Raw genomic sequence first — 23,448 nt, 5'->3', positions numbered from 1 at the left:
CATACCAGCCTCTGGCCAAAATGGACGATCTTTATAATCGTGTTCGCAAGTGGTATATCATTAAAATGACGAAGGATGAGATGGGCAGGATATGTAGCATGCATGAAGTCAAGAAGAATGCGTATGTGATTTTGCTTGGAAAGCCTGAAGGAAAGAAACCACTAGGATGATCTAGACATAGGTGGGAGGACAATATTAAATGGATGGGGTGGTAAGGACTGGAATTTTAACTGGCTCAGGATAGAGACCAGTGGAGAGCTCTTGTGAACACGGTAATGAACCTTCGGGTTCCATAAAATGTTGGGAAGCTCTTGAGCAGCTGCACAACTGGCAGCTTCTCAACAACTCAGCTCCATGGAGTTGGTATGATTTACATGGTTAAGGCAGTCTTAACTCCACACGCACTGATATCGTTGGAACGGTGCACTGTACATCACCGTGTCTATCAACGAAGCCACTACAAGGAGACACTCGACACGCGGTTCCATCAGCCCTAACAAGTACCAAGGGGGAGAAGCGGCTATAAGAGACAGTCGGCGGGAAGCTACGGTGTTGGAAGCCGTTACCAGGCAACAACCTGGTAAAGATAGAGCAGACTGAGAAGACTTAGTGCGTGCTGTAATGAACTGTAATGAGTGAATTTGCGATAGCGCTATAGTTACTTGTAGTTACGCTCCGTTAAGTGTTCAACAAATCCAATTACTAATCAGAATGCCGTCTACACGTGACAATGTCATGATCCATGCGTCACAACATTACGCGAGACATGGACACCGACTTGCAGCGACGCAGTTCGACTACCGACGCCTCTATCACGCGGCTTCTGAGCAGTTTGTGCTGCTTATCAGAGTTCTCTCTTTTTTGCGCTGCCTGGTCACTCACAAAGAGAGAAACTCATTACAGCATTCGGTTACCATTCGAGACCAGGTTATTACTTCGGTCTCTATAGTTACTGGCTCTGTTTCCCTTTCTCAACTGAGTCAGGAATTACGGGCCCTTGTATGGCTTGCCTAGCGCAGTGGCTAGCACCTGACGGCTTCAGGGGGTCTCGCACCCTAGTCTCTGTTCACCGTGAGAGTTTGTTAGTCAGGATCTAAACTTGTCACTGATGTGACCCACTTCCTCCATTCCTTCGCGACGACAGACAATATCCTACCCCAAAATTCTCAGTACAAATAAACGTTACATGTTTTATTTTACACAACGCGGGGCTTCCATATTTATGTAGGTCGCACTGTGTTAGCAGCATAATGGAAACCATTTGGCTCTGATGGGCTCGACATGTGGACAGCATCAGTTAGGCTGATACAGTCTCTGCAAAACATCTGTGAAGGTACGTATCATCTTCGGCAAGGAACCTTACGGGAAGAAATGTGCTCAGATATGGAGATTTTGGTTTCCAACGTACGTTGAAATTAGTACCTTGTAATTCTCTAGTGATGACGTGACAAATCTACGTCACTATTTGACGATAACGTAATCTCAGAGATGTTTTGGACGAAGTATATGTGGAGACCTCGGGCAGCGATTATGAACCCCCATGGAGTAGGGAAGGCTTCATAAGAAGATAAAAAACGTGAAGTCCCCGTGCTTAACTATTTAAGCAGTGTGGGGGGGTGCATTAGTCGGAAGTGAGTAGTCAACTTCACACACCGGCCGCTTAAACCACGGGAGGCTGGGAGGGGAGACGAATCTTGCCCCCTACCAGGACTCGAACTCCAACCCCTCGGGCATCCAGCACGTAGCCAGTCGCTATGCCGGTCCCCCGATAGAACAACGTACGGTACCGGATTACTGGTCTTGCTTGTAGACCTCCGTTCTCAAGTGACTTCGCGGTGGTTATGGTCGACGCCACTGTGACTAACACTGTGTGGTATGTATGGAGCCTCAGTACGTCACCTCCCTCCACAACACTCCAGCTGCAACCACTGGCCCGCTGCTTCTCCTCATGCGCAACCCCGAGGCCAGTCTGTACTTACACAGATTACAGCTCCACGAGCTGTCTGAAAATGCAACACTGCCTCTGACAATTCCTCTGTTGTTTACCCTTCTTTATCTGTGTGTGTTCCCCTCTCATCGTTGCTACGCAAAGGTTCGGTAAACATGTTCTCGCGGAAACGAATATACACGCAACAATATAAGAATTGTTGGATGCGTCGCTTTCTGTGCAATCCGTGTTGTCTCAAAGTAAAGCAGGTATTCATTTTTTCCCAGAACTTCTTGTTGAGCTTTAATCTCGCCGTTACATTAAATTTAGGTGGGGTTCAATACGGGGGAGTCAGTATATATGTCACAAATTGAAATAAAACAGCTATAATGGATGTAATACATTTTCTGTGTGTATCAACAATATCAAACAGTAAGGAAAATCAACAAGCATACGATGGCAGATTTTGTCACAAAATTAAGTAATGAATCATGGGAAAATGTATTTGACAGCAATAATATTGATTCTAAATTTAATTGCTTTCTGAACACATACTTGAGGATCTTTTATTCAAGCTTTCCCTTAAAAATAGTCAAAAATGAAAATAAAAACAAATCCACCTGGATAACAATTGGAATAAAAACTTCATGTAAACACAAAAGACAACTATATTTGGCCAGTAGGGACAGTAATGATCCAAGACTAAAAAGTCACTACAAAATGTACTGTAAAATTTTGTCAAAAGTCATTATAGAAGCCAAACAGAATAACTATAACAGCCAAATTCTAAAATCAAACAATAAAATTAAAACCACCTGGGATATTGTGAAAGTTGAATCAGGAAAGAAATCTGTTAATGAAGACGTACAAAGTTTGAATATTGAAGGGAAGTCCACTAACAATCCACAAGCTATCGCAAGTGCATTTAATGAATATTTCCTTTCATTAGCTGAGAAAACATATTCCAATAATAATAATAATAATAATAATAATAATAATAATAATAATAATAATAATCCAATATACTATCTGTCTCGTGCCTTTAACAATTCATTTCCAAATATCAATCTCAAATTCTCAACAAGGAAGGAAATTGAAAACATTATTAAATCCCTTAAGCCCAAAAATTCACATGGATATGATGAAATCTCTACCAAATTACTTAAAGCAAGCTCTGTTTACATCAGTTCACCCTTGAATCATCTATGTAATAAATCTTTATCATCAGGTACTTTTCCTCAACGCTTAAAATACGCTGTAATGAAACCACTTTTTAAAAAAGGAGAGAGAAAATGCATCTCTAATTACAGACCAATATCCATATTGACTTCATTCTCAAAAGTCTTTGAAAAAGTTATGTATAATAGACTACTTGAACACTTAAATTCTAACAACATATTAGTCAAAGAGCAATTTGGATTTAGGAAAGACCTAACAACAGAAAAAGCAACCTATGAACTAACTAACGATATTTTAAGTGCTCTCAATGACAGATTAATTGTGGGAGGGATTTTCTGTGATCTAGCAAAAGCTTTCGATTGTGTTAATCATGATATCTTACTATCGAAATTAAATTTCTATGGAATAACTGGCAAAGCTAATGAATGGATCAAATCATACCTCAAAAACAGGTATCAAAGAGTTGAAATAAATAATAAAAACTCCAGTCATAATGCATTTTCAAACTGGGGAATTATAAAGCACGGTGTTCCACAAGGATCAATTTTAGGTCCCTTACTTTTTCTTCTCTACATAAATGATCTATCTAAAACCATCAACAATAAATCTAAACCAATTCTATATGCAGATGACACTAGTATAATATTTAAGAACTCTAAATTTGACAACTTTAAAAATGACATAAATATTGTATTTGAAGCCTTAAACAGATGGTTCGAAGCCAATTTACTCTCATTAAATTTTGATAAAACCCATTACATATCATTCACAACTAAAAACAACCACCAAATTGATCTGGACATCAGTTATGCCAACAAATTAATCTGTAAAGTACTTGATACAAAATTCCTTGGAATACATGTAGACAGTACACTGTCTTGGAAAATACATATTGAACAAATTATACCTAAATTAAATGCAGCTTGCTATGCGATGAGATCAATTAAGCCTTTTATGTCACAGGAAACATTGAAGATGGTTTACCATGCCTACTTTCATTCTATTATGAACTATGGATTAATATTTTGGGGGAACTCTTCACATAGTGTAATAATTTTTAAAATACAAAAGAATATAATTAGAATCATTACAGGATGTAGAAGTAGAGATTCATGTAGAGAATTATTTAAGAAATTAAAAATTCTACCTCTTCAATCGCAATACATATTATCGCTTCTCTTATTTGTTGTTTACAACAAAGATAAATTCAAATTAAATTCTGATGTCTATAACATGAATACTAGACAAAAATATAACTTCCACCTACCCTCATCAACTTTATCAGTATATCAAAAAGGAGTCTACTTTACTGGCATAAAAGTGTTCAACAATCTGCCACAAAGTATTAAAAACTTGGGCAATGATACTAAAAAGTTTAAATCAGAGTTAAAGAATTATCTACATGCTCATTCCTTCTACTCTTTAGATGAATACTTCAATGTAAATAGAGAATGATGTAAAATTAAGTTATATTAATTTTTAAGCTAAAATTGCATGTACTTATGTGTGTAACTTTTTGACTTGTTCTGTATCCAAAGGTACTAACCTACTTAGGATTTATAGAATGTAAATAAATTCAATTCAATTCAATTCACTAGGTAGCAGCACAGTCCAGCTTCATGACAGTCGAAGAAACTGACACACATGCGCATGTTCAGAGGCTGGTTTAGTAGTCAAAATGGCGACCGTGTTTGAGTATGTACTACCGATGAGCGACGTTGTTATGCATTTTTCGTGGGCAAAGGGGAAGGGGCTCAATGTAAAGGGCATTCATAAAGAAATGTATTTGTCACGTGAAGCGGTTTACAACTGGATAGAGAAACGTGGCAAACGTTTCACTGATGACGAAGAGGTTGAAACGGAGGTGTGGATGTGGCTGGGACAACAGTCAAAAAGACTTGAGTTGTGGGTTTCGACGCACTGGTATGTATCAGTGTTGGTGGAGGATATGTCGACAGGCCTCTAACCGAATAATGACAATCAAATTTAAACGCCAACGCAGAGAAACATAAGGGCGAGGCCACAGTAACACAGGCATACGCAAATGTCCGTGATTTCTTGCGCGCTTGCAGAAATTAAGTCTGCCGAGGGCATATACAACTGGCCACACTGGATTAATAAGCTACACGTGAGATATTATCTTCATTTCGTATTTGGATCAGGGGACAGACACATGGGGCTCCTTGAATCCCTCCCAAAAATTGCCCTTCATAAGTTTGGAAACTGTCATACCAGCCGTGATTAGCGGTAAGCGATGTGCAAACTTGTGGCACTTGACAAGTTGCTGAGCCTGTCCTCCCGATATGGAAACTTGTGTGACTACACTTGGGGCATAGCTTAAGCAACACGGCGAAATTTGCTTTCCCCTCCCATCCGCAGGCTGCGCACTGAGTCGCTTCTAGAACCCGCTACTGAGCTGCCTGGCGCACTCTTATTCGAGAGGTGCTCGGTTCGACTCACGGCCGAACACCGGCTATCCTGAGATCTTTCATGATTTCCCTGACTCAAGACAAACACCGGGATAATGCCTTGATTACGTCACGACCACTTCTTTGTTAACCCCTCCTAATTCGCCATAACATTCGATACTACACCACTACAGTATCTGTACTAGAGGCACCGTAGCGTAATCCCCCGAAAGGAAAGCAAGAAGTTCTCAGAAGAACCAACCGCCAGATTTTCTTTCACACAGATTTATAATATTTAATTTAAGCTTCAACTAAAAACCTTGTACCGGGATAGCTCAGTCGGTATAGCGAGTGGCCACGGGCTGGACGGCCAGTGGGGTTAAAGTTCGAGTCCCGGTAGGGTCAAGAATTTTCTCTTCTCCACGTCGTCCAGACCGGCTCTGGGGCCCACCCAACCTCATATCCAATGGGTACCGGGGGCTATTTCCCAGGGGGTAAAGCAGAGGTCTGCGACGCGTTGGTTGAAGCACTATGCTGCAAGCCGGAAGGTTGCGAGTTCGAGTCCCGATGAGGTGGATTTTTTCGATTTGCCCAATCCTTCCCGCCGCACTATGGCCCTGGGGTCGACTCAGCCTCTAACAGAAATGGGTACCAGGAATCTTCTTGGGGGTAACGAGAGGCCGGAGCGTAAGGCTGACAACCTCACCGCCACCTGTGAGCAGACTGTCTAGAAAAAATGTTGGAGCCTCGACGTCTCACAACCATATGGGCCCTCACGGCCTGTTAGAGGGATAGCTTTACCGTTTACCTTTACTGCGCTGCGACCGTTGCTATGCAACGACGCAGTAAACACGCCTCTACAACAATAGAGGAGCTGTATTCTCTGCGTGGTCCGTGCCGAGGGGCTATAAAAAGGATTATGACCACAAGGATTCAGTTGCAAGAGAAATCTATGGTCGTGGGTCTCAAGGGGCTTGATGCCAAGACGAACTGATTGGCGATAAACAGCCAGTCGTAAAGTAAGTTTGAGTGTGACGTGTAAGTCAGTTGCGTTTCGAGACGGCAGCCTGCCGGGATATGAGGATGGGAGTAGGGGAATTGAACTGAGGAGTTGGGGCGTCAGAATTGAGTGCAGTTTAGTGGAGTCGAAAGCCCGGCTGTGCTGTAGTTATAGTGATATCTGGATTGTGTAATTCAGTGAGGCTGTTATAGTTACTGTGTTAAAACCTGCTGCTAGGAAACCGATAGTGGAGACTGTACAATAAACTGAGGACACTAGGGTTTGGAGCAGTGAACTGCAAAGCGCGGAGATTAACGGTAACGCTGTATTATTTATAATGACAAGTTGAGTGTATATGTGCAATAAATCTAAACCCCGTCTAATAGTCACTTTTACAGGTGACAATACTGTTGAGGGACATTCCTCCATTAGCCCAAAGTACGTTCTAGTCGAAGAAACAGCGAGTTTTAGCCTGTTTCCCTTATTAAAAAACAGCAGTAGGCTTATGAAATTACCATCATGCAGTCTGTGTGTCCCTCTTATTAGCTTTCAAATGCGTGCGCCAGTCTTTATGGAACTTGGTAAGCATATCACGGCACCTGTCCCTGTTCACGTTTTTTTTTATTTAACTCCAATAATTATACAATCTATCCATTAAGTGTGGATAATAAGTACATTTTGTGGTTTACATATAGAAAAGGAAAGAGAGTACTTGACGTGGTGAGCATGTTCCAATGAACATGGCTCAATACTTATTTTAACTGCTTAGTAATATGCAGTTAAGTGTTGTATTATTCGAATCTGGTGGGTAAATCTGATGGTTTAAATCTGTTTAGCCTCCTGATTTCCCCTTCGTCGTCGAGCAGTTTTTGTGCCAAGTCGTTCGGATGGGCCTGGAGTCTGATTTTATACTTTTTGCTGTTTTTTTTATTTCCTCTCGTACTGTTGGTACATCTAGGTCCTTGTGTAGTACCGTGTTCGGCACATACCACGGTGCGTTAACTATTATTCGTGATACTTTGCTTTGAAATCGTTGGAGAATTTCTATGTTTGAGTTACTGGCTGATCCCCATAATGGTATCCCGTACGTCCATATCGGTTTGAGCATGGTTTTGTACAGTAAGATCTTGTTTTCTGTCGATAGCTCCGACTGTCTTCCCAGCATCCAATACATCTGTCGGAATTTTATTCCGAGTTGTTTTCTTTTGGTGTGAATGTGTTCACGTTTTGAGAACTAGAATGTTAGCTGTAACGCTGTCCTCTCTACCGTCTGGGTCGATATTCGGGGTTATTGCACAGAAAAGTAAAATGCATCTAACCAGAGGTCAGTCTTCTGGGATATACCGACGTGTATTCCGCTGAAATCAGCCGGGCAAGAAACCAATGTGAAGCAGGTAGCAAGCTCGAATGGCTTCTTGCTTGGCTTATTCTTCTACCACGAAAATAAAGGCGATATGTTCCTCCAAAACGTCGGCTGACTTCCAACGGACTACACGTCGTTATATGCCAGGAGACAGAAGAACTCTTCATAATCCTTCACGCGTCTTGCCACTTCATGATTTCACGATTTAAATGTTTAAATTAAATTCTTTATTAAGCTTCGGTTTGTAGCTCCAACCTATATACACTATACACCAGACAAAACAAACATTTATATATCTCTAGTTTCCTCCCAGATACAGCGCTTTAAAATCGAAGATCACAAGTCTTTAAGTGGGAATTCACGAAACGCGTGTGACGACATCCGAATATCATTCTATTTCGCATCACTTCCGCCGGAGCGCTGCTTCACCGTGCTACACCGATACCATCTAACGGACACGTCGTAAACCACATCTTTACCTTCGACACGCCCCCTCCATAACCACCACGTGTTGAATACTTGAATAGTTGTCTGGAAGCGGTTTGAATTCAAGTACGGAAACGAGCCAAACAAGAGGGCAGACAGTTGAATCGCAATGTTCCCCCAATTACGCCTCAGTTATACGCGGTTACATTTCACACCAGTGCGCTCGCATGTAAGTTTAGAAAATATCCTGTATGTGTGTGTGTGTGTGTGTGTGATTTGAGATTCTCATAACGGTGACTATTAAGATGACTGTCACATAGGTTGTTAAGCCTTAGATATTCACCAGTATTTTACAGGAACCTGCTACGTCTATCTTCTACCCTGATTTTGGTAAATATCAGATAACAAGGCGTCACGCCCCAGGAGATAGCAGACTTCATGGAACTGGCAGAATATCTGAACCTTACGTAACTGGTTGAAGAGTAGTGAAGGTAGTGCCTTGAGAAGATGGCTTGTTTTATTTATGGTCACGTGACGCTGCATGATCGGTTTGATACTGCAGACAGACATAGGTACGAACTTTTCCTTGAAATCTGCGGCTTCCGTTTATACAACCAACTCCACCTGCTCCACGCACTCGATCCCTTAATTTAACCATTCCAACAAACCTGTCACATGACCTTCAGTGGGTGTCCTGAACTTCAAGGCTCCTACGTACTTTCTGAACCAATAACAGAAGGTCAGGTGATCTGATACCACACCATCAAGCACTCCCACCCCTTACTCTTTAACCAATCACAGATCATGGGATCGAGAATTAACCCCCTCCCCTCCATTATCAAAAATTCCCTCTACGGGGGTTTTCGGTGAATCAAAGAAGGTCATGTGACACCAATCACATGACCTTCCCAGGCACTTCCTTCCGGTTGATAACCAGTCATCGAGACAGCTAAACCACAATGAATCAGACAATGCTCCCTCTCAATTGTTTCAACCAATCACAACAGCACCGCATTTTCTGCATCTAATGCCTCCATACAACTAGAGAAAGCGTTTACCCTAAAGCCACTCACTCCCCGAATTTTAAGGAGAGCAACATTCCGTTCAGTTCTGTCGATCTGTAAGATCTGGCTTGGCTTACGGGAAGGACGTTCTGAGGTGTAAACAGCGAAAGTTTCAGCACCGACACAGAAGCAGAGGGATGTTATTAACACGCCGATGTTCGCGGGCCAAGCTTTAGTACTCACTGCATCACTACATGACCGATCTGATTGGGGTAGCAGTAACGCTGCAGACTCGAATTCGGCAGTGATCTGTTCCAATCTCGGCTGGGGCATCGGCTACCCTGAAGATTTACGTGGTCCTTCTCAGTTCAGCCAGGCAAAAACCGGGAGAGTACATGATTAGGTAACTACTCGTTCCTTCCAAATCCATTCTAATTCATCATTCATCTGCCATCCTTCCAATCTATGCTACCCAGTCCTGCTACGTACTGAACCCCCAGAAGAAAAATTAATCCTTGAGAGAAAACTAATAACCGCGTGCCCAAAAGCCAGCCACAGATCCCTATCCTAAGCCAAATGAATCCAGTTCACAACTTCACACCTTGTAAGATCCAGTTTAATATTATCCTCCCATTTACCACTATGTGCTCCAAGTGGTCTTTTGCCTTTCTGATTTCCTTTGAACCTTGGTCGCTTTTTCAGTTTCTTAATCTATACACAGTCTGTAGGACTCCTTTGACGGGGGATCAGCCCGTCGCAAGGTCGCTGTCTACACAGGAGAACACAAACAGAATAAACGCACAGACATCCGTGCCTCGAGTGGGATTCGAAGACGGTTCATGTCTGAAGCCCCGTGGGCACTCTGATCGGCGCAGGCTGGGTCTGGAATCACTAAATCCCAGTGGGACTGTAGGACTAATGCTGCTAATTAGCGCCGTAAACAACAGCTCTTTCCAATATGTGATCAAGGTCAATACCGAACTAAAGATTCCCAGGAGCGCACGCGCTTTCAGCTTCTGAATGGGGGGGGGGACAGGAAAAGAACTAAGTCTGGAGAAGTAGCCATGAGACATGCGCAGAAAGTGATGGGACACGTGGCGCACGTGGGAGAGCAACACAGTCAGGCACGTGGCGTTATCATGGGTGTACTGCGCCGTGGGCACCGAGTTTGAGGCTCCATAGCACTAAACATACCGGTATCCTGTACTATCAAATGGCGTACGGTTACCTAGTGACCACACATGTCCTCTCAAGTCTCCCCAGTCATGGGCGCAGCCACAAAATATGCTTACGAATTTGTAAGTTTAAACCGTTTAAGCATATTATTTACTGATCGCCCTTGAGTATTCTGAGCATAAGAATATTTTCAACAACAATAATCATATTCGCAATATTTAATGTTTTATAAAGACGAATGCCGTCTTCTGGGATGTGGGGGCGTATAGATCTTGTGTGGGGGGACGTATCGTCTCCATGTTCAGGGTAGAAAAATCCGCGAGCGAGGAGCCAGCGTGAGCAGGTGACGAGGAAGCCATTTAAGCATATCCATTGCTCCCAACACCGAGATACATATAGGAACAAACTGGCTATGACATTTTCCTTTTAGTAAGTGTTGGTAATTCCTTGGGCTAGGCACAATAGATCACTGTGGTCGCAGTGCAAAGGCCAAGAAGGCCCACCCCTTGTACATTCAATTCCTTTGGCTCTTCTCCTCATCTGTAGCGACCACTTACATCTCAGCTGCAGCATCTACCTCAGTCTGAACCTAGTTCTGAACTCAAAGAGTCTACCTACTGCTCAGTTCTACAGTCTACCTAGTTCTGAAATTGTGAGTCTACATATTTCTGAAGGGGCACTATGCTACGAGCAGGAAGGTCGCGGGTTCGAATCCCGATCAGGTAATTGAAACTATTTTTCATTTGACCTAATCCTTCCAGCCGTGCTATCGCCCTGGGGTCGACTCAGCCTCTAACAGAAGCGCCTACCAGAAATCTTCGTGGGGGATAATGGGCGGCCGACGCGTAAGGCTGACAACCTCACCGCCATCTGTGAGCCGCTTGTCTAGAAAATGTGGGAACCTCGACGTCTCACAACCCTATGGGTCTCCATGGCCTGTTACAGGGATACTTTGCCTTTACCTTTTTTTTTTTTTTTAAAGATTTACATAATTCTGAAANTCTCAAGTCTACCTGGTTTCTACCTAGCTCTGAACTCTCAAGTCTACCTGGTTTCTACCTAGCTCTGAACTCTCAAGTCTACCTGGTTTCTACCTAGCTCTGAACTCTCAAGTCTACCTGGTTTCTACCTAGCTCTGAACTCTCAAGTCTACCTGGTTTCTACCTAGCTCTGAACTCTCAAGTCTACCTGGTTTCTACCTAGCTCTGAACTCTCAAGTCTACCTGGTTTCTACCTAGCTCCGAACTCGAAAGTTTACCTAGTTACGCAAACCCTGGACAGCCCAAATTGAAAAGTTTGCGGTTGGGTCATACCATGCATAAGGGCGGGTACTTAAACAACGAAGTCTGCACGTTTAGGTAGTCAGTCTACAGCAGCCGTGTCAAACATGCGGCCCCTCAACTTTTAGAGCTAATTGATATTAAAATCAATATTAAAATTTTGGTATAAATATTTTTTGTAAAGACAAGAAGTCTCACGCAGACATAAATTAGCAGGCTGCAGGAAATTCAATGTTTTGCTATTTCTAACATAATTTATTGTGTAATCTCTCTTTTTACATATTGAAAGCTGTTTGATACTTGTCAAAAATGCCATTCTCTTGCTTTTTAAAACTGTAAGATATGTGACTTAGGTAATTATATTGAAATTATTCCTAAATAATAAATATAATTAAATTTCCTTGTATCAAAATCTAATGTATATTTGTATTTTGAAGTGCGGCCCTGGACTATTATTTATAGGGCTGAGGTGGCCCTCTATACAAGTTGAGTTTGACATGCCTGGTCTACAGCATCGTCAGTAGCAATACTCGTGCTTACATAATCCTCCCATTAACATAAAGCCAAACCTGTTTTGCATCATTACGGAGTTGTTTTTGTTTTGAGCTGTGTGTTACTGGGTCGAGTGTCCTTACGAGCCAACAAAACACAAAGGGCAGTTCGGTAACAAGCCAAGGACAACGAACGCACTTAACTTCCAGGTACCGCACACGACGATACAAGTCTGATGACGGTACGCAGCAGTGTGCGTAAGAAGTAAAGTTGTCCCTGGCTTAACTAAATAAGCAGTACGCCACGCAGACGTATGGGGGCGTGGATGTATAGATCCACGTATTCTTGACCTTGGCACTAGTCACTAGGCAGCTTTACCCCTGGGGAAAGAGAACCCAGTACCCATTTGCTAGGAGGCCAGGTGGGCCCCTGAGCCGGTCTGAACGACATGGAGAAGAGAAAATTCTTGACCCTACCGGGACTCGAACTCCAACCCCTCGGTTGTGCAGCCCGTGGCCAGTCGCCATACCGACTGCGCTATCCCGGGTCCGTATTAAAAAAGTAAAGGTAAATCTGTCCCTGTGCTTAACTACTTAAGCACTGCGCCATGAAGACGTACGGGGAAGTGGTTGTACATATCCGCGTATTCTTTACCTCGGCACTAGTGGTCAGCTTCACGCCCCGGCCGCTTTACCCCCGTACCCAGTGACCCAGAAGTACGCATTGCTTTCTGCACGATTGAGTGGACCGGTGAAGCCAGTGGCTACTGGTACAAGGCAGGGGGCCGCTACTGTGTCCAGCACGACGTAACAGTTTGGCGGGTCTCAACTGAACGCAGAATGTCTGAACAAGAAGCAGCAGATATACAGAGAGATCGCACACGCACAAAAAGGCGCATATGTAGGATTTAATCTCGACAGCAAAGACGCCGCACGCTGACGTAACTTCTGCCATCTGGCAACATCTGTTTCCAAGAAGCGGCGTTGTCAAATTACACAAATACGCTAGACCTATATTAAAAAAAAACTCAAAACCTGCGCAAAAGGAACCGCTAAACCGTAAACAGCCATAAAATGTAAAGAGGCAGTTACCCCGCCGTGAATACATGGGAGAGTGGATCTGCAGTTGCACGCATTCTCAGTCTCGGCACCCCATCGATATGAGCGGTCAGATTAACGCTCCGGTCGCTTTATTCCCGGGAAGAGCACGCCCATAGCCACTGGATACGAGGCTGGGTGGGCTCCTGAGCCAATCTACACAGCAGGATAGTCGAATTCCCCCCCCCCCAAATATATACATATTTTGTGGAAAGCTAGAATTTCGACTCATATGTTATGGTAAGTAAAAAAAAAAAGTTAAGCTATCCCCGTAACAGGCAGTGGAGGCTCCCAAATTTTCTACACGATCGCTTCACAGATGGCGGTGAGGTTGTCAGCCTTACGCACCGGCCGGTTGGCCGTCCTTTACCCCCAGGAAGATTCCTGGTACTCATTTCTGTTAGAAGCTGAGTCGACCCCAGGGCCATAGTGCGGCTGGAAGGATTAGGTCTGTTGAAACATGCGGTGATCTCATCGGGAATCGAACCCGCGACCTTCTGGCTTGTAGCAAAGTGCCTCAACCAACTTTCAGAAATTCGCTGGATAACAACCGGTGAGTACCGAACGGAGAGAGCAGGAAGGGGACTCATGTGGCGAGACACTAAGCCCTAGAACTGGGGAAACCAAGAGGAAGCAGGCTTAACACAGAACTCTTACTCACTGATATACTGAACTAGCTACTTACTCGGCCGCGCCATAGCTCAAGCGGTTAGTCGCTGGCTTCCCACCGCGGCGGCCCGGGTTTATGGAACCCGAAGGTTCATTACCGTGTTCACAAGATCCCTCCACTGGTCCCTATCCTGCGCTAAATTTTAGCTTAGGTCGTTTATCCAAGGAATCCGTCCGGGTCCGAGGCTCTGTGTTCATTTTCGTAACATAATTATTTTCTACGGTGAGGAGTTGTAAGCCCCACGCCCAACCCCCCAGCTGGAAGACCACCTCTTGTCGGCTGTCCGCGACTGCTTATTCAATATATTCACAGCTTCTCTCCAAAGCTGGTGGGCGTCTCCTCCATCCGCAACCTGAGGACGCGCCATGCCATGGTGACAGGGACCCACCTAACATGGCCTAGTACCGTCAGAAATTCCGAGGAACCACTGGGGTAGTAGAACCCTATTATTTGGTCGTGGCCACTGAGCTGCGCGTTAGAAGACCGGGAGCCACGGAAGGAAGTTTTGGTAGGTAGAATTCGGAATGGAGAGAGTTAAAACCCCGAAATTCATTCGGAAGTATTTACGATGGTGCTGTACAGAAAAACAGGCGCCCGTAAAACTTACAAATCCTCAACGCAAATCTGTGCTGATACGAACTTTATTTGATTGTAACACGTTGTGCTACCTGCTTTACAACGGTTTCTTGCTTCGACCCTGAAGATGGAGGAGAAATGTTTCTCCGAAACGTCGGTTGACTTTCAACGAATTACACAGCGTTATATCCCTGAAGGCAGAACTTTTGTTCGGGCTGTCTCACGCGATTAGGCCTCTATTTAATTTTCCTTATTGAGGCATCTTGTTGCTATGGCTGCAACCCGGCAGACTTTTCTTCTGAGATGATGTTGACATGTGGTAACGGATACCCCACCTCCTTGCTTCTGGTTGCAGTTCCCTTTTTGTACCACCAGAGGCGCTCTTATTCCCACGCATGCTACATTCCCATGGATCCTTTTTATATTATGATTTTTTACTTTCACTCTCAGCCTCTGTTTGGCTGTCAGCTGTCTCGAGACACATGTAATTCCTGGGCTAACGTCAGTCAGACTGAGTGAAACAGTTGCCTTCGAACTTGGTACCACTCAGCGAACCGCAGCTTTGAAAAGAGGGGGAGGCTGTACTCCAGATGTGTTCTTTGCATGTCATTAGCCATGATGTTCACTTACTGCATACAAAATTGCATTAAGCTGCTACACCACAGTCAGTTTTCATTTTCCATTGTCTTGGTAAATATTCATCACAGGTTATCGCAAAATGAAAGTTGTAGACATACCATTTTTAACCTCTTTCCTTATTCTGAAAAACGAGCCCCGCTCAAAAAATGTGTTGCTCGCGCACTTTGGACACTTGTTCTAGTTCAACATGTGTCGCATCCGTCCCCCTCTGTGTACCTCAAATTTGGATTACCAATGAATTATTTAAGCAGATATTTTGTACGCTGATGTGTGTATACATTTTTTGGGGCCCCTATGTAAAAGAGGCTTATAAGACCATTTTGCTGCTTGTCTGTGTTTCCGTCTGTCTGTCCATCTGCAGTATATCCCTAGTTTTTTTTAAGGTTTTGGTCACGTGGCTGACTGTGTATCCCCCCACCCAAATTTTTGTTGGGGGGTATATGAGATCACTTCGATGTGTCCCCCTTCCGTACATCTTCGTTTCCTTTTGTGGCCCGTGTCCTATCAAATGAAAAGTATGCCATTAGTTCTTCCCAGAACTTATTCTTCTATTCTCTTCTCCAGAGCGCCCAGACACACTCTCACACCTACCAGCCTCCGAAACCAATGCGTACCGCGGATAAAACGGCATGAGCGTGAAGCTGACCACTCACCTCCATCTACCGTCGAGATGAAATTCCGCCATATGTCTTCATGGCATATTGGTGAACCAATTGAGCGCAGTAGAAACTTCATCTTTTCAGAAAAATAAAATTTCTTCGGCGAAACCCCTAAGTATTTCAGGTCACCGCCCTCCCCCCCCCCTCCACCACACACACATGCGCAGTATGAGAAGTCTCTGTGAAATGCTCACTGCCTACTGCCTTAAATGCCTATCTGACTGACATGCCAGATTTCGTAGCCTGTGAAAATTCTGAGTATGGTTTTCCGGTTTAGAACGCCGTGTAGCATCAGTGTAGTCTACCCTCAAGACGAAGGCAGAGGGTCCCTCCGTTACACTGTTAGCAAGCCATCCGGAAGACTGGGCACAAGACTCCTCAAAGGAGCTTAAGGTAAAAAAGGCAAAGTTATCCCTGTAACAGGTCGTCGACACTCCCACGTTTTCCACCAATCGGCGCACAGACGCCGGTTATGTCAGTCTTACGTGCCGGCCTTCTTTCACCCCCAGGAAGATTCCTGGTACTCATTTCTGTTAGAGACTGTGTCGGACCCAGGGCCACAGTGCGGCTGTAAGGATTAGGTCAACTGAAAAATCCACTGACATCGCGAATCGAACCCGCGACCTTCCGGCTTGTAGCATAGCGCCCCACCTCAGAGATAGCTGGTTTCTGCGAAATGTTTTAGCCACAAGACCACACCAAAAAAGCACTTCTCTGCAGTCTACGTGACTTTAATTCATGTCACCAGAGGTGATGCATTTGTTAAGGGCAGTTCCTGGGATTGCTAAATGTGTACCACGTAGACTACCTGAGAAATTTGAAACGCTAAGTTACCCATGCAAATAAAAGTCTCGCGAATTCCGTATCTTACGAGTCAGTGATGGGGTCTGTAATCAAAGCCTTCGAACGCTACATGTGGGGCGACCATGACTGTGATAAACGTTATCATTATGATTATCACGTGCGTAACACTTCGCCTTACTCACGTTAACTTTCTCGAGGTAGAGCTCTAACTCCCGGTAGGGGTCAGACCCGGATATGACTCCGGCGGCTCGCTCGTCTGGACGCATGGTGTCCATTGCGCCTCGTGACGTCATCGCACCGAACTCAGCATGATGGCTCTGCAACAGACAGGAAACCACACTTCCTGATTAGTGTGCAGTGCGGACATGTCTATCTCACACGCATCATTAATGTTATCATCATCGGAAAATAGCCATTTTAGAGACATAACCTTCCTTAGATGACCCGGTCTATTCAATAATTCTTTTCCGCAGTAAAGTCTTCAGCCTACGTCCATCCCCCAACCTGGCGGACCAGGTCCCTGCACTTGCTTCCCATACTGACAGGGTGGCCCAGTTACACCCCCAGCCACCGGGTTCCCTTTTAGTCGCCTTCAACTACTCAGAGGGCTACGGTGGAGGTATTCTAACCCGCCTCCACACGGGGATTAACGGTAAATAAAAAGGTACAGTTATCCCTGTAACAGGCCGTGGAGGCCCATAGGGTTGTGAGACGTCGAGACTCCCACATTTTCTTGGCAATCGGCTCACAGATGGCGGTGCGGATGTTGGCCTTACACGCCGGCCGCCCTTTACCCCCAGGAATATTCCCAGTACTCATTTCTGTTAGAGGCTGAGTCGACCCCAGGGCCACAGTGCAGCTGGAAAGATTAGGTAAATTGAAAAAAAAAATCCACCTCATCGGGACTGGAACCCGCGACCTTCCGGCTTGTAGCACAGTGCCTCAACCAACTACGCTACCGAGTTCCCCAGAATTAACGGTACTTTTTAATTATTAAAATATTAATTGCATTCGTGATGAATGTATGTACATTTTATTCTCTAGTCTAATAATGGCTGTCGTGATTGCATTAATTGAATTATTGTTGTCGGCACAATACAAGTTCGCATGGTTCGTCTTTTGTTTGCGTGCCTGTTCGCTCTGTTTCTTCCTTTTGCTCGTCCTTATTTATATCTGGCCTTTGGGCTGCTAACTAAATGAGGAATTAAACCAAATGATTATTATTATCATTACTGTTTACTACTACTGGTAGCAGCAGCATTACAATCGGCGCTATCATCTTATCTTATTATTATAATTATTATTCAAATGCTACAAATTGTCTTTGAATTTTGTTTTTCTTTATTCGCACTCCCTCTATAACTGGCCCTTGGATTGCTAAGTTAGCACGGAAATAAATACGAATTGAATAATAATAATAATAATAATACAATTTAGTGACGGTTATATGAAGCGAACTGCAATGAATACACTGTATTCAAACCTCTGAAGCTATGGGAAAAATATGGGACCATCTCTGGCATGGAAGATGGAGGCACGAGGATCCTTCGAAACACTGGTAACCAACTACCAAACTTCATGGTGTCATATGCCAGATGTTCGCCGTGGGAACCGGAGTCAACAAGTGCGAGAAATCCGAGAGAACTGCATTTATGAGGAGCTCAAGAATCTGTACTGTTCACTCGAGGTTACCGCGGTGATCAGATCAACGAAAACGTGATTGGAGGAGCATGCAGCATACACAGGACAGAAGTGCACACAAAATTTTAGTGGGGAAACCTGACGGAAAGAGAATGCATGGAACATCCAGGTGTAGAAGGAAGATTAATACAATAAGCCCTCGTTATGTCAGACCCTTATATAACGGACAAAATCCGGCTGTGTACAATTGTGAATTTTGGAGATGTTGAGGCACTAAGACGGATTTATAGATAGGATACTATATACAAAAGAAAAGAACCCTGATATAAAAACATTTAAGTGTGTTTCTATGTTTACTAGGTGTACAGACTATGTATCCTGTGGTGTACTTCCGTGAATACTCCTTCACTCGATTATAGCGGACATCGTCGATGACGGACACGCTGTTCCCCCTCCCCCATTAATCCGTTATAACAAGGGTTTCCTGCATTATCGTAAAGAAACAGGCTGGACGTGTGTACTGGATCCGCTTGGCTACAAGGTCCAGTAGCGGGATCTTATGAACACGCCAATGGACCTTCGGGTTACACAAAGGGCAGAAATATCTCAGCTAAGCGACTATTAGGTTCTCATACAATTGACTGTTTATGTATTCATAAAAAAAACTGTTTGTAAAAGCAGTGAGTCTGTAAAAAATGGTAAAACTATCCCTCTAAGAAGTCATGAAGGCCCACAGTTGAAAAGTCGAGGCTCCCACATTATCTAGACAATTGGCTCACAGATGGTAAGGCTGTCAGCCTTATGCGCCGGCTGCCCTTTACCCCCAGGAAGGTCCCTGTTACTCATTTCTGTTAGAGGTTGAGTCGACCCCAGGGCCATAGTGAGGCTGGAAGTATCAGGTCAATTGAAATATCAAATGACTTTATTAGGAATAGAAACCGCGACCTTCCGGCCTATAGCATAGTGCCTCAACCAACTACGCTATCGCGTGCCCGCAGGATTGAGGCTGTGTAAGACAGAAATGCCAGCCCAGCAGAGGAACTGGGACAGCGCCCACAGCTGCCTGTTCCATAGAACAAAAGATTCCTTTCTTGAATTCTTATCTTCAAGGAAGCTTTCTGCATCATTTCCCGCAAGACCAGTGGCAGCCAATAATTTGAGCCTTCTTCAGACATCCGGCTAAAAAGACTTCATTTGCTGCATTAGGGCTACAGTAAACCACGTGGATTCCTGCCTTCGCCATTCTTGCTCCTATAAACTGTTACTGTAACAGCGAACGTAATACCGTACACATTTTCTAAATTATCACTAACGCTTGTAAATAGCATGTACCACGCAACAGGGAGAAAAACGCATATAAGGTTTTGGTGCGAATGCCAGAAGGATACAGACACTAGGAAACCTAGACTTAGGTAGGGGGATAATATTAAAATTGATCTCACATAGATAGAACGAGGTGGTATAGAATGGACTAATCTGGCTGAGGATTGGGACCAGTGGAGGGCTTTTGTGAGCACGATAATGAACATTAGGGTTCCATAACATGTTGGGAATTTGTTCAGTGGCTGAACAACTGGCGGCTTCTCAAGAATGTGGATCTATACATCCACTCCCCCATACGCCTTAATGGCGTAGTGCTTAATTATTTAAGCACAAAGACAATTTTACCCTTATTTCAAACAGTGCGTAATTTTTCTTATCAACAATTATGGAACTGTACAATTCGGAATAGCACACACGTGCATATGCACTCTTTTGCTTAGAATGACCGATACTGTGACCTCCCAGAATATTCACCTTTCCTCCTGGGACACCTGGTATGTGTGTAGATGCAACAGAGGGTGAATGCTGAACACAGGCGACGGCCACTTCCTTATCACACGACTTTTTATTGCTAGTGGGGTGGGACTAAGTCCCTTGTACTGCGGCCACTTCTGGTCTATTGTACCAGCCCCAGATGATAGGTGAGGGCGATTGTGGAGCAATTGGTGGAATGAACATTGACAGGGGAGACCGAAGTACTCGGATAAAACCTGCCCCAGCGCCACTTTGTCCACCACAAATCCCATTTGACCAGATCCGGGATCGAACCCGGGCCGCCTCGGGGGAAAGCCACCGACTAACCGCTTGAGCTATGGCGCGGCCTATCACAAGACTTAGAATTTCGGTGATTCCAGGTTCATATTTCGACCAGCGAAAAGCCTGTCTTGTTTTATGGCTTGTAATTCTCCAATTCAGACAATGAGATAACTTAAAATCAACCACGACCTGTTACCTCCACATCCTACCCGCGTCATGATTCACAATTAATCGGCCGCTGTGCGTCAAAAAGGAAACCCGAGTCCCGGAAGCTGGGAGAGATCAGGTTCCAATCACAGCCACAGAAACAAACTATTCGCAGCTTTTTGAGACCGTCCTCGGTGTGGCCCAAGACACACGCCAATGCTACAGCGTTCAGAACCGTTGTTATGCAACGAGCTCGAGATGGTCGGATATGCCAGACCCGTTTCTGGGCACAGGCTCGGTAAACACGTTCCCGCAACAACCGATACACATGGAACAGAGGAAACGGAGTGTTCCTGCATGGTCCGAGCTGAGATATTACAAGCAAGGGACAAGATTAAAGCTTGGCAGTTGAGGGTCAGGGTAGTTACAGTTACAACTTCTTTATTACAACCGTCACAACACAACAATATCAAGGTTAGTGCCAAGTTTGGCTCTGCCACATGTTTCGGCTATTAAAAGCCATCATCAGGCAAATACATGGCTAACATAGATACACCACTGAACTGCAGTACTAATAAAATTGGATACAATAATATTAATTATATTAAAATACTTGACGTAAAAATACAATAAATTAGATTATATAAAACAGAAGTTATAGAATAAAACAAGAATAAAATTCTTCGATTGATGCTTTACATCATCGAGTCAGTCGTTGGTTTTTGTGATTTTGTTGCGTTCCCACGGACAAATTGGGCCTGTTGTTTACATTCCCTACAGAACGGACAATACTTTGTAAGATGAGGCACCGACTAAATAATTAACATTAATACTACTACATCTACATCACGAGCCTCCAAAACAGTTTATTATATATACACAAAATATAGTATACTCCAATTTGTCAGCAGAAATTTACGGCTCTCTGTTTTAAAAGTTTTTTTTCAAGTTGATTTTTTTTTCCCTTGGCACTACAGCCCCAGTGGGCCCAGGCCTACCTCCATGAACTTCCTCAAGTTGATTACTGTTACGATTTTGCTTTAGAACAATTGAAATTGCACACCTTGCAAAAGAGGAGATATCATCTTGATGCGCTCTTCCTTATTCAAGTTTATCGTGGTTCTATACTTTGCCCTTCTGCTTTGGAAAATGTTGGCCTTCGGGTCCCTGTTCGATATATCCGTGACTTTCCTATGTTCAATGTCCGTTCTGTTAGTAAAAATTGCCCCTCTGCTGGATGCGCTTCTGCTGCTGATGTTGTTTGTAGGGACGTTGACGTCTTTGGACCAAAGCTCTGTTGATGAAACATATCTTATACTGAACTAATTAAACTATTTCCATTATCATTATTTTTATTATTTTCGTTATTATCATTATTACTGTATGCTGCTCTATTTGAAACTCAAATTATCACATTGTCGCTTTGTCTGTGTATGTCTGCTTCTGTATCTTTATTTATGCTGACTGTGTAACTGCCGGTCACGGTAGCCGAGCGGTCTAAGGCATGTACTGTCTTCGCTCGCTTGGAAATCGGGATCGTGGGTTCGAATCCCACTCAGGACATGGATGTTCAGTTTGTGCGTGTGTGTGTGTGTGTGCGTTTTTCTGTGTTTGTGTACAGGTAGAGGCCTTGCGATGAGCTGATCACCCGCCCAAGGAGTCCTACCGAATGTGTAAGATCTAGAAAAGCCGAAGTGAACGGAGAAGTTCATGGAGGTAGGCCTAGGCCCACTGGGGCTGTAGTGCCAAGGGAAAAAAAACTGTGTAATTAATAAAGACTATCATTTTTGTATTTTGTTTTTTAATCATTTTTGTGTATTTCTCTATTCGTGCTAGCTTAGTAATTGGCCTCTGTGCTGTTAAGTTTGCACGTAAATAAACACGAATTGAATTGAATTATTATTAACTGCCAAAACAGCCATTCTGAGGCACAGCCTTCCTTAGAAGCTTCCGCCAGACTTCTCTCTTCAAATGAGTCACACCGTCCGGTTTTCACTTATTTAGATTTCGCAACCCCCAACAGGAGCTCCCTGTATTTAGTACTTGAGTGAAAGGGTGGCCCAGTTATACTACCAGGCACCGGGTTCCCTTTTCGTCGCCTTCTGCTACTCGCAGGGCTACGGTGGAGGTATTCTAAACGGCCTCTACATGGAATATTATTATTATTATCATCATCATCTCTTGTCACAGGTTTATTTCCTGGTATTCCTTTTCTTGAACCTGTGATGCACCTCACCACTCAGGCTTCAAGCTTCGCACTGTAGCACTTTCCGTAGTATGTGTGATGTTCCCAGGATAGCTGTTTTTTGCAGTGAATCTATGGAGTGCTTACCAAGAATTAGTTCCAAATATTTTCTCAACCCTCTCGTGACTGTACCCGTGGCTCCAATTATTATTATTATTATTATTATTATTATTATTATTATTATTATTATTATTAGTTTTGTTTTGGCACTAGTAGTAGTGTAACTTATCTTATTTTCTCAGTTTTATATTGGCTTGGGGACAGAAGAGGATATTCTCATTTGAAGGAGAAAGCTCTAGATCGCATTAAGTGGAGGAACTGTTTTGGAAGAGACTGTGGACCTGTCGTCTGACAGATTACTGATGAATGGATGAATACTGGCTTTCACGCAGAATAGAGTGCAGCTAATACCGTTTTACTTACACGATAAAGGTCAGCCTACGATATTGCATATATCCTTGCATGTCGCTGCAGATACCGGGTGACCCGGACTCCAGACGCAGCTCGCCACTACCAGAGCTACTATCCTAACATCTATGGTGCGACGCGCTACAATACGGAACTCACCGACTGCTCCCAGCCAGCTGGCCGCCGTGACCCACAGAGGCACTGTACCACTGGAACTGCGAGAGACTC

The 23,448-nt window shown here is 43.9% G+C and overlaps 1 protein-coding gene across 1 annotated transcript in view; it reads right to left on the bottom strand.

The window, feature by feature from the left end:
- The window catches only part of LOC111861210 (rho GTPase-activating protein 7), a 174,637-nt gene extending 151,203 nt beyond the window's left edge, over positions 1 to 23,434 (bottom strand). Inside the window, exons 1-2 of the mRNA XM_023849671.2 lie at positions 23,380 to 23,434; positions 16,883 to 17,017 (exon numbers count right to left, since the gene is read on the bottom strand). Coding sequence (XP_023705439.1) covers positions 16,883 to 16,993 — 111 coding nt within the window. The 5' untranslated portion in view covers positions 16,994 to 17,017; positions 23,380 to 23,434. The remainder of the gene's footprint in view (positions 1 to 16,882; positions 17,018 to 23,379) is intronic.
- Positions 23,435 to 23,448: the final 14 nt, after the last annotated feature.

This window comes from Cryptotermes secundus, unplaced genomic scaffold, assembly GCF_002891405.2.
Source record: "Cryptotermes secundus unplaced genomic scaffold, Csec_1.0 scaffold14, whole genome shotgun sequence".
Classification (NCBI taxonomy): domain Eukaryota; kingdom Metazoa; phylum Arthropoda; class Insecta; order Blattodea; family Kalotermitidae; genus Cryptotermes; species Cryptotermes secundus.
This window is presented reverse-complemented; position numbering and strand designations above follow the sequence as displayed.